Source organism: Triticum urartu, chromosome 2A (genome assembly GCF_056163025.1).
Source record: "Triticum urartu cultivar PI428250 chromosome 2A, HENAU_Tu73, whole genome shotgun sequence".
Taxonomy (NCBI): Eukaryota; Viridiplantae; Streptophyta; class Magnoliopsida; order Poales; family Poaceae; genus Triticum; species Triticum urartu.
Genome location: NC_141874.1, coordinates 596,747,206 through 596,763,582, shown reverse-complemented (window position 1 = coordinate 596,763,582; position 16,377 = coordinate 596,747,206). Strand labels below are relative to the sequence as shown.

Below are 16,377 nucleotides of genomic sequence, written 5' to 3'. Positions count from 1 at the left end.
ACTCATTAGTTGCAATGCTTGCAAGGCTTAAGTGATGTGTATTACCGAGTCGGCCCAGAGATGCCTCTTTGACAATCGGAGTGACAAATCCTAATCTCGAAATACGCCAACCCAACAAGTACCTTTGGAGACACCTGTAGAGCACCTTTATAATCACCCAGTTACGTTGTGACGTTTGGTAGCACACAAAATGTTCCTCCGGTAAACGGGAGTTGCATAATCTCATAGTCACAGGAACATGTATAAGTCATGAAGAAAGCAATAGCAACATACTAAACGATCAAGTGCTAAGCTAATGGAATGGGTCAAGTCAATCACATGATTCTCCTAATGATGTGATCCCGTTAATCAAATGACAACTCTTTGTCTATGGCTAGGAAACATAACCATCTTTGATCAACGAGCTAGTCAAGTAGAGGCATACTAGTGACACTCTGTTTGTCTATGTATTCACACATGTATCATGTTTCTGGTTATTACAATTCTAGCATGAATAATAAACATTTATCATGATATAAGGAAATAAATAATAACTTTATTATTGCCTCTAGGGCATATTTCCTTCACCCCCTAGTTTGTTGGGCCCTCGTGGGTCTTCTCATACTTCCCCGAAGCTTCCAGGGTCTATTATTGTCCAGAAAGAATCGTCAAAAACTTCTATAGGTATGTGTTTCCAGGAAAACAAAAAACAAGCAAAAAACAGAACTAGCATAGAACACTAAATTAATAGGTTAGTCCAAAAATAATATAAAATGGCATATAAATAATACAAAAGTGATAATATAATAGCATTGAACAATAAAAAATTATAGATACATAGGAGACATATAAGGCATCCTTGGTGAAGATCGCATCAGCACGAAGGACTGATGCAGCATGGTGGCAGAGCCTCTTCTTTCTTCTTGTCTTGGCCCTTCTTCTTCTTCTATGGAGGTGGTCATGGATTAGCAATGGATATGGAGATGGAGATGGTGATGGATATCAGCATATCGTGTATGGATGATGGATGACCTCTAGGGTTGAGGTGTATATAGGAGGCCTCCTTGGGCCTCCTATGTTGATGTAGCTTCTCCACTTTGATACAAGGGCTCTAGATGAGACAAATCAAATCCCAATACCTCCCATGGTGGCCAAGGAAGTCGTCAGAACAAACTGAGATAAAATCCACGAAGAATCGCGTCTGATCTGGGCGATTTCAGAGCTTGTCGGGGGTGGCGAAGCCTCCCCTTCTTTCTTCTTGTCTTGGCCCTTCTTCTTCTATGGAGGTGGTGATGGATTAGCAATGGATATGGAGATGGAGATGGTGATGGATATCGGTATATCGCGTATGGATGATGGACGACCGCTACGGTTGAGGTGTATATAGGAGGCCTCCTTGGGTCTCCTCCGTTGAGGTAGCTTCTCCACTATGATGCAAGGGCTCTAAATGAGCCAAATCAAATCCCAACACCTCCCATGGTGGCCAAGGAAGTTGTCAGAACAAATTGAGATAAAATCCACGAAGAATCGCGTCTGATCTGGGCGATTTCAGAGCTTGTCGGGGGTGGTACGACCATGCCCGGTCGTATCGAGCGTTGTCTTTTGCTCTGGACACCTTTAGTAAAATGGTCATCATTTCTTCATATGAACTTTGATTTTGACGTTCTTGGGCTCGTTGGATTCGTATGAATGACGCCAATGCACCTATGGTGTTGGATTTTTAATTTGATCACTTAAAATGTCATAATTAGCACTCCAAAATGCTTGGGTTTGGTGCCTGGAAATCTCCCGTATTGGTCCCAACCCTGGCCTTTTCATCGTGTTTGGTCCATGGTTACTCGAAAGCACCTAGACACAACAAACCAAAGATAACTAATAAAAACTACAAACTATGTAATGCTCACAACGAAAAGGGTAAAAAACAGAAAACATGCATAATGGACATGTACTTTGTTCAATGGGACATGATATATGGAGTAGTATTCAACAAATGAGTTTAAAAATGCATATAAAATAGAGCCACTGTTAATCTTGATGCAAGACTTACAAATTTTATGTTTTTCCATTCTTCCGTTTACGCATGCATACCTATCCTACTTTCAGAGTCTTTTGTAGGATTCGAACCAAAGAATATAAGCGAGGCCCAACACAGTCTAGAGGATTCAAAATCTAGCCTATGTAGTGTGAATAAGTAGTACTGGTCTGAACTAAACAACACATGTTTCTTGTCCTGTCTCCTCCTACAAGAGCCCTAGACGGGAGCTGATGTCTATCGCTCATAGCGAGCGCTACCTTGTATCTCTCAAGCAAGATGGGTCTGGTCCAGCGAGCGAGTGCACGCCTATTTTTTGTTTTGTTCTTTCCCATTTCATTTTTTCGATCAGATTAATTTATAATTTGAAGAAAACTCCCAAATAATTTTTTCATAAATTCAGGAAAATATTTATGGTTATTTAAAAATTGTTCATGAATGCAAAATATGTTCACAAATTCAATATATGTTCACGAATTCAAAAAATATTCATGAAACTTTGAAACTATTATGAATTTTTATAAAGTTCACAATTTCAGGAAAAAAAGTTCATGAATTTTAAAAAATGTTCACGAAAAATACAAGAAATGTCCACGAACATTTTTTGAAAATCGGAAAAAATTGTATGAAACCTCTAACAATTTTCAAAATCGCGAATTATTTTTAAAATTTGTGAACATTTCTTAAAATTGTGAACTATTTTTGAATTTTTGGACATTCGTTTTATAAATGGGAACAGTTTTTTATTTTTCAAATATTTTTGAGGAACACATTTTTTTTTAAATGCGAACAAATTGTGAAATCTAAATTATTCTTTGAAATGATTGAATATTTTTGTATTAGTAAGCATTTTTGTGAAAACACGCACAAAATTTGAAAACATAATCATTTTAGAAAATTCCAAACTTTTTTTGGAAATGCAAATAATTAGGAAATCTTAAACATTTTCTGGATATTTCTTGAAATTTGTGAATTATAGAAACAAAAAAGAGAAGAAAAAAAATAAACCAGCAAACCAGTAAGAAAACGAATCGGGAACCTTCGACAAGGTTCGAAAAACCTCTTAGGAACCTTGTAAAATCGCTCCTGGCAGTTTTCTCGCTCAATTTATAATGGGCCGGCCCGTCCACGGTCCCTAGTGAGGAAACGCTACGCTAGGGATTGCAACGGGCGATATATAGCGTTCGTGGCCTCTAAAAAAATGCAGTTGTGGCCCCGGACGGCCACCGTCCATGGACGATGCAACTACTACACTGCACCTGCACGATCACACGAACGGTGACAGACTGGGCGCGTCAAACCCGTCCTCTCGCTCCTCAATCATCCAATCGGCACGGCCGGGCTACGGGCAGACACGCGCGAAACCGGCGGAAGAACCCACCGCCCCCACCCCACCCCCCATTGGCGCGCCGCGCGGTACTTGACCTGCCTTCGGCAAGTTGGCAAGTCGCCTATGCCCTACCACACACCGCGTCCATGTGACGCGACGTGGGGGAGGTGCGAGGAAGACGCGGCCGAGCCTTCCATTTTTCAACTCCTAGTCCTATACATACAGCGGCGCCCCGGGTCTCGGATCGGATCTACAGCAATCAGTCTTGACCTTCAGTCGTGCTGCCTACCCATCAGCATATAATTCCTGATCGAGCGAGCGGGAGAGGAAGGCGAGATCAGTCAGATCAGGCCCGGAGAGAAGATGGCGCAGGGGACGCTGGAGGTGCTGCTCGTCGGAGCCAAGGGACTCGAGAACACCGACTACCTCTGTAAGCTACCTTCGGCCTCTCCCTCCCCACATCGAGTTCTGTTCTGCTTGAATTCGGCTCTGCTTTCCCGTTCCCCGCTCGATCAAGTAGCTCGGTGAAGTGATGGCCTCCCGATCAGCCAGATCGGCGCAATATTCTCGAGTTGTTTGTGCTTTCGCCTTTGCTGGTGTCTAATTGGCGGGATCGATTCTCGCTGACGAGTTCCGTGGCTGCGAATTGTTTGCTGCAGGCAACATGGACCCGTACGCGGTTCTAAAATGCACATCGCAGGAGCAGAAGAGCACCGTCGCCTCAGGTAAATTTCTTCGTTAGCTTGCAAATATTTTGCTCACAGTATATAGGAAACCTTATATATCTCTTCAATTTATCGATCAACGCTTTCGTTCACTAGTACCGTTCAAAACGATATCTTAATGATAGTGAAATCTGGTCCTTGTGGTCCTTCACAAAGAAAAAAACGAGCACTGGTGCTGAATGAGTCCTAGGTTCCACGTGCTGCTAGAAAGCTATCAGGCTTGAAGCTTGAGTCTGTCATGTGTTTTGCCATGTCAGTAATGTCTGGACACTTGAACAGCAGGAAAATCTAGACGATCATAATAAGAACGCAGATCGATTCAGAATGGCAGCAACCAATGCGCTAAAAGCACGTTAATTAAGTAGTTAACGCATCTTATTTTCCCACCTCGTTTGCGATAGGCCGAATCAACCGTGGATCCTTCCATGAGGAAAATTGGAAATCATCAAGACATGTTAAAAGCAGCAGCATGCATCTAAATGCTGCTGTGCATGTGTGCTATTGACTTCTTTATGAGATGTAACTTGACTTCACTCGATGCATGCAGGAAAGGGAAGTGATCCTGAATGGAACGAAACCTTTGTGTTCACCGTCTCTGAGAATGCAACCGAGCTCGTCATCAAGCTCCTCGACAGTGATGGTGGCACGGACGACGACAGCGTTGGTGAAGCAACGTAAGTCGAAATGAGCTAGGAGTAGCAATTTTGGTCCTGTGTCAGTTTCTATCCCTGAAGATGTGGCCAACCCAGAGTGTTCCTTTGAGTTAGTTGTGGGGCTGGCGGTCTTACATAAAACTGGCTCAAATGTTTGGCGAAATCTGTTTTTGAAACACTTGCAGTTTGCATTTCGATTGATGTCGCAGCATCGCAGGATGCAAAATTGAATGATCGCAGATTGCAGCATCCACTACAACTCTGAGTATTTGATTCTTTCAGGATCCCATTGGATGGAGTGTACACTGAAGGAAGCATCCCACCAACTGTTTACAATGTTGTCAAAGACGAAGAGTACCGTGGAGAAATCAAAATCGGTCTGACGTTCACTCCGGAGGTAGCTGTCTTACATTCATGTTCAGGGACTAAACCCATTTCACTTTACCGTGTCCTCTGTTTCTCTGTGGCTAACTAAACGTCTGCATTAGTAACTGTATATGCAAGCTTGTAGGGCCTTATTCGCTGTTAACAGTTTTCACATATGATAAACTGATCACCACCACACACTTGGCTGTAATTCTTCAACTCCCTCCACAGATACATTCCGTTTGAGCGACAAGTAACATGGATCGGAGGAAGTACCATCTTTTAGCCTTTCAACTTCTAGTTTCAGCACCACTAATTGTGTAGAGTATCCGGGTCTTATTTTTATGCTCCTTCGATGCCTTCCTTTTCTTTTCTTTTTTTGACACGTCAACTGCGGGCTTACACAAGCCTGAAATGCTTTCCATTTTTATGAAGATGAACGAGCTGGTCCTTCTTCTGACCTCAATACTTACATTTCTGCTAAATGCTTTTCTCTGTTCACAGGAGACTCGTAATGAGGATCAACCCGAGGAAAACTACGGTGGGTGGAACCAATCATCTTGAGAAGAAGTAGGTGCTTTGCTGAACTGTGGTGCGTGACAAGTCGTGTGCTAGAACTAAAGCCTATTTTAATTGTTAAAGACTGTATTTATCATTGATTCCATCAATTATGGATAAGCTACAAATCTCCTTATTGATTGGTATCGTTTTCTAGTATTCAAATTTGTAATAACAGTGTTCCCCACTTGTATGAAGTATGAGCCCTCTTTAATGTCACTAAATTGATTTGCAATGGTGATGGCCCCATTTCTTAATAGAGAAGGTTGTGTGCATCAATTGATGCAAAGGCCAAAGGCACTCGCTTGTTTTCTTTCTTTTTGGAAAGAGTACATTTTCTCCTTTCTTTTGTCGATGGTGCTTCCTTTGTTGTAGATATTCAATCTAGCCTACATGTGAGGATGAAATCCTCTTATAACAACCCTATCGTCCATGGTGACCTACCAATTTTCTATCTTTTGAATGCCGAAGTGGGAACTAAAAAGAATAGACAAGATATGGTGACACTTCCACCGGGGGAAAGAGTTAGGGGTACCCTAACATCCTCGAATTTTACAAGTTTGATCATGCTTTTCGCCTCTAGTGGTCGTGGTTTCACTGACCAAGCTTCAACCTAGTAGAGCTTCAATAGTGGTACTGAAAATGACCTCAGTGACAGGATTTAGAGAACCTAGTAGTTTGGGGTTGATGTAGTTGTTGTGCTTCGGAAGTTGGAACTACCGGGTTCTCATGTTGGTGCCTCTGGGAAGCCTTTCTCTTCTTAGCTGCTAAGTCCATCGCTCTGTCATGTCAACACTGCAGGTTTTGGTTTGGTATTGCCGAGTTTGCATTCTGGATCTGGGTTTGTTGACTGCTTCCTTTGTCGGGTTTTGTGTACAGTAGCTCCATGAAAAAGTTTTGTTGTGCGGCATGAATCACACTTCAAACCTCGATAGTATCGATTTTGTGCCGTTGGTTTTAATCTCAATTGGATTCTATTCGAGAAACAACAAGATTCATCCATCGTTGATATCCTAACCCCTCTTTATTGCTTTTGGAACTATACGCATGTTTACATTTAGTAACACATTGGTCCATTAAAATTTTGTCATTCATCATTAAAACCCACTGGAGGGCCATAGATACACCTTCACCGGTCCTAACTATGGTGTGGCACGATGATGACTTCTCAAAGAAGGGGCATGCACATGTCGTGAACCTCCATCACCATCACGATGGGTAACAGATCCAAATACGTCTTTTGGCAGGATCGATGGATGCTTGGATGGTTGAACCCCTAATCCTTCTCTAACAGCAAGAACTGTTTGGTCTCGGTGGAGAAAGAGTTGGCAAGTCAAAGTTAGATTTGATCTCTCCAAACATGTACACTTTATGGCACATCGCTGACTTATGTAGTTATGTGACCTTTGGTTGGGATTACGTGACATTCTGCTTTCCACTTTGCTAGATGTCATGGTCATCCTATGGTTCATACACGGTTGGCATACCATATAGAATCTCGAGAAGCAGCTCCTCCTTTCCTCGCTAGCAAAATTTGGACCATCCAAACAGAACCAAAAATGCAATTCTTCTCTTGGCTCAAGATCCTCTTAGGAGGTTATGCGCGCATGTAGTTGTTCTCATTAGTCCCATTTGTAAGCTCTGCATATTTACCCGCAAACGGTTCCACATTTGTCCAATGACTACCATTAAGATGTTTGTTCTTCTATAGGTATGTTTTTTGCAAGCCAAGCCATGATCTCGATTTTGCCAACAAATAAGAACAACATCAACTCATCGTTTAAAAGAAAAAGGTTGTCGGCCTCCTGAAGGAAGAGTGAAAAGCAACTATTTGCTTGATTGTATACATTATGTGGGTATTTTGGAAGGAAAGAAATTGCAGAATCTACCTAAATATTGCGAGCCAACATTAAAATTGCGATGATAGTTCCTGAGAGAATGTAGTGGCAGGATTTTGGCCTAACTGGATCCCAAAGACGATGCACTTGTGGCCCCTCTCACTATCAACTCTAGGGTTCTAGCATTTTCTTCTCATTGTTACCTTGCATTTAAAATCATATTCTATATTTACATGAGATTTCACATCCCCACTTGTATTAAAAGCATGGTGGTATTATCTTGAAATTTGATTTTGAAAAGGTTCACAACAATGTTAACTAGGATTTTTATTGGAATGCCATAAATCAGAGTCTTTAAACCCTATTTGATGTAGCTGGATTAAGAGTATCATTTACAATGGAATTGTTATTGTTAAACTGAACAACACCACAAGCCCTTATGAAAGTGCCAAAAGTGTGAGGTAGGTGGACCATCTACCCCCTGTAATCTGACAGGTGAGTGCCATACTAAAATTGTTAAAAATTCCCAAAGGAATGATATGCTAGTTGTTGATTGCTGACCTTATTGATAAAACAGTGGTTGTAATTTAATACATTGATGATACAACTATTTGTATTGATTGTGACCTTGATAAGGCTCTAAACCCTAAAGTTCTCCTTTATTCCTTTGAGCTTATATCTGGTTTTTATAAATCAACTTCCAAAGTGAAAGTTTTCGTGCTGGAGGAGACAATGACATTGCGAACTTATATGCTAATCTTTTGACTGTCAAATTGGTCAATTTCCTATGAGATATTTGATAGTTGCTATCAGGTTTTCCTCTCTAAAAACTGTGGGCATGTACTTGAAGGAAATATGCCCTAGAGGCAATAATGAAGTTATTATTTATTTCCTTATATCATGATAAATGTTTATTATTCATGCTAGAATTGTATTAACCGGAAACTTAGTACATGTGTGAATACATAGACAAACTGAGTGTCATTAGTATGCCTCTACTTGACTAGCTCGTTACTCAAAGATGGTTAAGTTTCCTAGCCATGGACAAGAGTTTTCATTTGATGAACGAGATCACGTCATTAGAGAATGATGTGATTGACTTGACCCATCCGTTAGCTTAGCACTATGATCGTTTAGTTTATTGCTATTGCTTTCTTCATGACTTATACATGTTCCTATGACCGAGATTATGCAACTCCCGAATACCGAGGAACACTTAGTGTGCTATCAAACGTCACAACGTAACTGGGTGACTATAAATATGCTCTACAGGTGTCTCCAATGGTGTTTGTTGAGTTGGCATAGATCGAGATTAGGATTTGTCACTCTGTGTATCGGAGAGGTATCTCTGGGCCCTCTCAGTAATGCACATCACTATAAGCCTTGCAAGCAATGTGACTAATGAGTTAGTTACGGGATGTTGCATTATAGAACGAGTAAAGAGACTTGCCGGTAACGAGATTGAACTAGGTATTGAGATACCGACGATCGAATCTCGGGAAAGTAACATACCGATGACAAACGGAACAACGTATGTTGTTATACGGTTTGACCGATAAAGATCTTCGTAGAATATGTGGGAGCCAATATGAACATCCAGGTTCCGCTATTGGTTATTGACCGGAGATGTGTCTTGGTCATGTCTACATAGTTCTCGAACCCGTAGGGTCCGCACGCTTAACGTTCGATGACGATCGGTATTATGAGTTTATGTGTTTTGATGTACCGAAGGTAGTTCGGAGTCCCGGATATGATCACGAACACGACGAGGAGTCTCGAAATGGCCAAGACATAAATATTGATATATTGGACGGCTATATTCGGACACCGTAAGTGTTCCGGATGATTTCGGAGAAAACCGGAGTGTCGGAGGGTTACCGGAACCCCCGCGGGGAAAGTTGGGCCTTCATGGGCCATAGGGAAGAGGGGAGCCAGCCCACAAGGGGCAGCCGCGCCCCTCCCTATAGGGAGTCCGAATTGGACTAGGGAGGGGGGCGCGCGCCCCCTTTCCTTCTCCTCTTCCTCTCCCTTCCTTCCTTCCCCTTCCCCTCCTAGTTGGACTAGGAAAGGGGGAGTCCTACTCCTACTAGGAGGAGGACTCCTCCCCTCCGTGGCGCGCCGTAGGGCCGGCCGGCCTCCGCCCTTGCTCCTTTATATATGGGGACAGGGGGCACCCTAGAACACACAAGTTGATTGTTTCCAGCGATGTGCGGTGCCCTCCCTCCATCATAATCCTCCTCGATCATATCGTCGTAGTGCTTAGGCAAAGCCCTGCGCCGGTAGCTTCATCATCACCGTCATCACGCCGTCGTGCTGACGAAGCTCTCCCTCGACACTCAGCTGGATCGAGAGTTCGTGGGACGTCACCGAGCCGAACGTGTGCAGATTGCGGAGGTGCCGTACTTTCGGTACTAGGATCGGTCGGATCGTGAAGACGTACGACTACATCAACCGCGTTGTCATAATGCTTCCGCTTACGGTCTACGAGGGTACGTGGACAACACTCTTCCCCTCTTGTTGCTATGCATCACCATGATAGATCTTGTGTGTGCGTAGGAAAATTTCTGAAATTACTACGTTACCCTACAGTACTACCTTAGGCTAAATACTTGAATAAGTTTGATTCTTGGAGAGGGTATGCTATTTTCATTGGAGAAAGAACTATCTTGAGGAATGCTAATTGACCAATAATTCTTCCTATCATATGTCCATGCTCACATTGAACAAAACTTTTATTGAGAGACTTGATACACATAAAGGCATACTATTTTGGCAGTGTCGTAATATGGAAAAATGGTATTACCTTATTAAGTAGTCTAGAATATGTAGATCCAAAAAGGAAAGCGACCAGCGAGTTAAGGACCTTAGGCCAGTCAGTGATGGTATGATTTGGCCGGTCAGTTTTGTTTAGACTCTGTAGTAGTGTGTGGAGGTTGAACACTAATATGGGTTGGGCTCTGGCAGGTGATCATTAAAGCCAAATACCTCAATAATCAAACTATGGCGTATGACAAACATAAGTTATTTTATTCTCCTTGTTGGAAGGCCATTCTTAAAGTGAAAGACCTTTACATATTGGTCCAAAAATTAAGCCAAGATTTGGTAATATTACTAGATTGTGGAAATATTCTCTTAACAAACAATCTCCCCTTTGTGAGCAATTCCCACAATCTTTTGATATTTGTAATGCACATGATTTTACGATTGAAATGCTCCAGTGCTCCACGGAGTATATATGACTACTTTTCAGGAGAAGGCCATCTCCCGACCTTATGGATCAATGTGAATCTTTCCTTGCTTATTTTGCTAGTCTTAATATTTTTGATGACCCTAATGAGAAATACTAGTCCAAGGAGAAAATGATATGTTATTTACCACTAAATCGATGTACAATGGTGGGAAACCTCCTTAGCAGGTTGAAATCACAAATGGGCTTGGGGATGCAAAATTACCACTAGAAAACTAATCTTCCTATTCCAGTTGTTTCAACATGTTGTGTTAACAAGAGAGGCAATGAAAAAGAAAAATTAATTAACAACTCTAGTTGCTCCTTTTCTGATCAGGTTGAGTCCTCTCAACACATAGTTTTCCCGTGCCTTGTGGCAAGGGTGGTGTGGAGAACAATGCACTCGGTCTTTGGTACTGATATTTTCCCTAACAATATCTGGTAATATTTCCTTGGTGCTATTCTTTTTGTCCTGATGGAGAGAAGTTCTTTACTATTGTTTCACGGTTGTTATATATATGGGCTATATGGAATTTTTGCAATAGAGTCACTTTTGAGAATAATATGTTTGAAAGTCCTTTTAAAGATCATTTCTACGACATGCACTTCCTGTTATCCTCGATAGATCATAAAAAAAACTAGAGATCTGGATGCGCTGAAGAAATAGGTTGGGATACTTCGAAGCAAGGTTGTGAACGTGATGTTGCTAGAGACACTAGGGTTGGTACATCAAACTAATTCTTCCCCACTCACTGGTCTTGCTGTCATTGCATGTTAGATTTGTGGTGCTAATGTGGTTAATTTCATAGGAGCACCCAAGTGATACATCCATTGAATCTGACCCAGCCATGCACCTAGGGATCCAGGCCTAGTTATATTTTTCAGATGTACTCGTGATGTATATTAATTTCCAATGGTTTCCAAATTCTGCAATAAATGCAAGCTGATATGTGTAACCTGGGCCATGTGACAACCAATTAGGATCACACTAGCATGTGGAAGAATTTTCCACTTTAGATTTTAATCACACTGCACATATAATAAGTTTCGGTTAATAAGACTAGTTTGTTCATGGATTCAACCTACGTAGTTCAAAGATTCCAATATTTTTTAACTCAAGTTACTAACCTAAACTCAAACTTAAAAGTAGAAATTCATAGGTTCCATGTTCTCAATAGAAGTTTTGAGCTTAAACTTGCATACATCATACATGCTCATATTACAAAGAAAATTACTTAAGTTTCAAACTTAAATTAGAACATTAAATCTTCTTACAAGCATGATGGAATATGCCATTTGTGCGCTAATCCAGAAGCCTAATGGCACCGTCAAATGCACATACATTCTTCACAGGTTGAAGCCTCAACATCAGCATCACAGTACATAATCACTAAGTAAACGTAACTAATAAAGTGGCTACTCAAAAAAATTGTCTAAAATAACTGAAAAGACAGACTACTGAACAAATGCACGGAAATGTGCAATCAATATATTATAATTCTAAAAAGTCCAACATCGCATGTTTTTGGGAAGACCCTCTCGAATTATCATTAATGGATGTTAACATTTCTAGCATTTCAAGATACTAATTCCTAGAAATTTCAAGATGCCAATTCTTTGAATTATGTCTTCTAAGAGAACTAAGAATGTTATGATATTGTAATTCTTAAAATCCAAGGTCGCCTGTTTTGGGGAAGACCCTCTCCAATTATCATTAATGGATGTTAACATTTCTAACATTTCAAGACATTAATTCCTAGAAATTTCAAGATACCAATTCTTTGAATTATGTCTTCTAAGAGAACTAAGAATGGCGTGATACTAGTTCCATGATTTTTTGAAAGAAATCATTTACTAAAGTTCCTGGATTAAATTAAAAATAAAAGTTTAAAATGAGAATTCGGCGATCCTCATTTCGACAAATTTCATGATGATGACTTTAGCTTTTGTTTCTCAAGTAAAAAAACTGAGAATTTCATGATACGGATTCTAGGATTTTGTTAGAAGGCAGTTAGCATTTGTACTAGTTTGTTAGCAAAGCTAAGTGTTGTTGTTCTACTAAGTAATCACTGCACTGGGAGCACCAATGCATCATGTACTTGTATTGATCGAGCCATCAAGGTTGACCTCACAATTCAATACGCTGCACACCAAAAATTCAACAGTGCTATGTGTTCAGAGGAGTAACTCCCTTGCACTCAATAAAAAGGCATTTAAAGGAGTCATTACAATGTATAGCCCATTTATTTGTTGGTATTTTTCATCAATACATTTAATATATAGATCTAGAGAGAATAACATTCGGTAGAGATATAGGGGTGTTGCGCACCTAAGAGCCAAAAATCGGCTTCCGCCCTAGAGATGTAGGTGTGTTTATTTTCTCTTGTCTTTTTTCTTTTTCGTTTAGTTTTATTGAATCACTTAGATGTGCAATGACTATGGCATATCTAGATGTGCCCTAGACATATCCTTATGTTTACTATCTTGTCCGTCGTGTAAGAAACTTTTTGACATGTTTATGTGATAACAGGTTTTCAGCCCATGATAAACATGCATGACTTGCTTTTCCTTTTTTTATCGTCCTCTGAATCTTCGTATGTTTCTTTTGCGGGGATTGAATCTTTGTATGTCAAAAGTAATAGAAAGGAGACTTAGCTCGGTTAAAAAATAACAGATCGCCCATCTGTTCCTGAAAAAACAGAGTCTGCGGAAATCAGCACCGTGATGGCATGATACATGCATGTTCTCCTGACATGTTTTTCCTGGTGATGATCGTAGATTATGGCTTAAATTTCCACTGACTCAAACTGACTGCCGGTCTAGACCGGCTGTTGTTTGACCTTCCAGCCGGACTACACGGCCACTCCTTTCCTGCCTATCTCCTACCGAATCAAAAGACCAACGTAACCTACCAACAGTTTTTAATCTCCTACTTTTCTCGCCATGTGAGGGGGTAAAGATAACAACAAATGTGTACTGATGAGATCACTCCCATAAGCAAACAAAAAGGCTAGTGAGGATCAATCATATTTTAGCCATGGCGTGACAAAGCACCCGCTTGTCGTGGCGCCCTTGTCCGCTTGCCACGCCTTGGCCAACGCGAAATGACCCTAAACGCCCTCCGAAATTAAACACTGAGGACAGCCATTGACCGCTCCAAGCTCTCGCAGGGACAGGGCTGCAGCAAGCTCCCAATCAATCAATCAGTCAATCAATAATTGTCCTGCTGTTTCAGATCTTTGCTCCAAAGAAGTAGTGAAAATCATGGAGGAAGAAGAAGATACATCGTACATGTAATTTACACTATTTCTTTGGATGCAATCTCCGGAGCTCGATCTAATGGGCTAGCTAATTACAGTTACATCACTGCATATGTGATTGTATCGTCCACACACTACTCAGTCGCTCGCTAGATAGCCGGCGTTCTTCCGCGCGAGAAAAATGGGAGCGAGGAAGAACCTGCGCGGCGCTAGTTGTGCAGCGGGTTCGGCCCCTGCGGCACCAGCCTCTTGGAGTCGCCGAGCGCCGCCGCCGCCGCGCCGCCGGCACGAGTGGCCGTCGTCGTCGTCGTGGTGGACGCCGTGCGTCCCGTCGGCGTCGCCCCGCGCTTCCAGGCGGCGACGTCCGCCCTGGGGATCCTGTGGCCGCAGCTGAAGGTGGCGAGCTCGGACGCCAGGACGAGGAGAAGCACCGCCAGCAGCTGCAGGGCGCCGCCGGTGTCCCTCACCATGCTAAGGACAGAGGTGGGTGGGAGGGGAGGAGCGGGCTGGCCGGCCGGCCGGCCTCCCGGAAGAGGAGGGGGCGGTTCTGTACTTGTGCGCGTAACTGCGTTTGTATGGACGCGCAGCTAGCAGCCGAGCGGAGTGTTTGGGCGCTGGGAGAGGCGTGCGTTGTTGCCTTGTGCCGTAGGTGCTACTAATAAGATGGCCGGATGGGGTCGTCGGTCACCGTTTCCCGATCCGCGGCGTGGATTGCCCGTGTGTAGGGGAGGGGGATGATTGAGGCTTTGAGGGTGAGGGGTGGCCGGTTGACTATACAAAAATAGCAGGCCTGGCTGGCCAACTCATGTGATGTGATGTGTCTGTGTTGTGTTGTGCAAGATGCATATCATGCGTGTGTTGTATTTCTTGGATGGCCGTTTGTATCCATGTGTTGGACCTCTCCCCGGTTTCATTAGCGAAACCGCATAGTTCGATAGCACTACAAAGCGAAAGTAAATATAAAACGGAAATACACATTAGTGCGCGTGCGCTCGCGTCTCGTCTCGAGCGGCCGCTCAAGAACCGTTCGATCGGCTCCCATCGCACGGCCGCGCCCGCCAGGTGTTACCTGCCCTCCCCCCCCCCCCCCCCCCCCCCCGCGCTCGCCCGCATCTCCCGCACACCTGGGCCGGTAGTGCCGAGGCGCGCGGCACGCACACCCCCGGTGGGCCCGAGATGGCATAGACTGTGTAGGTATGCCCGTTAGTGAGCGTAGACTAGTAGTGGGGGCGGTGGGCGGTTTTGAATTTCGTGTCACTTCCTCCCCCCTCCAGCACCCGTCATCGCTCGCCTCATTTCATTCCCCTCTCCCCTCCCATCCCCTCCCGATTTGTCGGGCTCGCCGCCGGATCTGCCGTTGAACGTCATTGAAAGGTGCACAGGTGGCGGAGGCGTAGCAGGGGGAAGCACCCGCTGCTCGTCGTCGGCTCAGGTACGCTCGCCGCTCATCCGCTCGCTCGTTCTCGCCGCGCCCGTACAGAGGAAGGTCGCAGCCGTAGTGCTCCCGCCGCACTCGTAGCAGGAGAGGCCACGCCCGTAGCGCTCTCGCCGCGCCCATGGTGGGGGAGGCCGTGCTCGTAGTGCCCCCGCCGCGCCATGCGCCGTTGTGCTGTCGCCGCGCCCGTAGCCGCAGAGGCCGTGACCGCAGCGCTCTCGCCGTGCCTGTAGCGGGGGAGGCCGCGCCTGCTAGACGCACTCGCCGTGCCTGTAGCGGGGGAGGCCACGCCGACAGCAGATCCACTGCGTCTTTGCATAAGTGATCGAAACCCTAGGTATTGTTGCATTTTAGTTGGTAGATATTTCAGCGTCCTTCACCATGGTCATTGAATCCCTTCGATTTCTGTCTATTTATTGTATTATTTTCATTCCCACTTGCACAACGAGGTGTTTGCAGTTGGCAGTTACACAAATAATAGTTGCACAGGGAATGTTTCCATTGCCCACTTGCACAACGAGTTGTTTGCAGTTGGCAGTTACACATGGAATGTTTCCATTGCCCCATTGTTCTGTGGGTTTTAATACTTGCCATTTGACCAGTTCCCAGCTGGCAGATCTAGGTTCAACAGTTGCACACATCTGGGATATGTGTTCCTTGCATTTTTCACTTGGCATTACCATATCCTAGTTGGCAGAACCAGGGTCCAGTTGGCAAATCCAAGGTCCAGTTGCCACAGGATTTTTCAAATGTCCTAGTGGAGGGGTCCTGGTTTTTTATGCATTGTTTATCAAGTTTTTGTTAGTGTTTTAACTACGATTTTCTGAGCGTGCAATTAGAATGATTATTTTGGGACCTGTTTTTTTTGCAGTGACAATGGTTGAAGAGGGAGATGTCGGTGGAAGTGGGGAAGAGGTTGTTTTCTTAAGCTCAAAGAGAGCAAATATGATCGAATATATGTGTTGTTTTCTTATC

General features: G+C 43.5%; 2 protein-coding genes across 2 annotated transcripts; one reads left to right on the top strand and one right to left on the bottom strand.

Moving 5' to 3' along the window:
• The first annotated feature begins 3,455 nt into the window (after nucleotides 1–3,455).
• Nucleotides 3,456–5,878, top strand: LOC125539046 (elicitor-responsive protein 3). Its single transcript, XM_048702409.2, has 5 exons — nucleotides 3,456–3,771; nucleotides 4,001–4,066; nucleotides 4,614–4,740; nucleotides 5,002–5,116; nucleotides 5,590–5,878. Exons 1-5 carry the CDS (start codon nucleotides 3,705–3,707, stop codon nucleotides 5,647–5,649), a joined length of 435 nt encoding a protein of 144 aa, XP_048558366.1. The 5' UTR covers nucleotides 3,456–3,704; the 3' UTR covers nucleotides 5,650–5,878.
• An 8,008-nt stretch (nucleotides 5,879–13,886) lies between these two features.
• On the bottom strand, nucleotides 13,887–14,731 carry CLE19 (CLAVATA3/ESR-RELATED 19). The gene has a single exon (XM_048697097.2). The coding sequence runs from the start codon at nucleotides 14,435–14,437 to the stop codon at nucleotides 14,177–14,179; it is 261 nt and encodes an 86-aa protein (XP_048553054.1). The 5' UTR covers nucleotides 14,438–14,731; the 3' UTR covers nucleotides 13,887–14,176.
• Nucleotides 14,732–16,377: the final 1,646 nt, after the last annotated feature.

Coding starts and splice junctions, on each gene's coding strand:
- CLE19 (XM_048697097.2), bottom strand. CDS start 14,437: ATGGTGAGGGACACCGGCGGCGCCCTGCAGCTGCTGGCGGTGCTTCTC.
- LOC125539046 (XM_048702409.2), top strand. CDS start 3,705: ATGGCGCAGGGGACGCTGGAGGTGCTGCTCGTCGGAGCCAAGGGACTC. Junction 3,772..4,000: donor CGAGAACACCGACTACCTCT/GTAAGCTACCTT, acceptor TGTTTGCTGCAG/GCAACATGGACCCGTACGCG. Junction 5,117..5,589: donor GTCTGACGTTCACTCCGGAG/GTAGCTGTCTTA, acceptor CTCTGTTCACAG/GAGACTCGTAATGAGGATCA.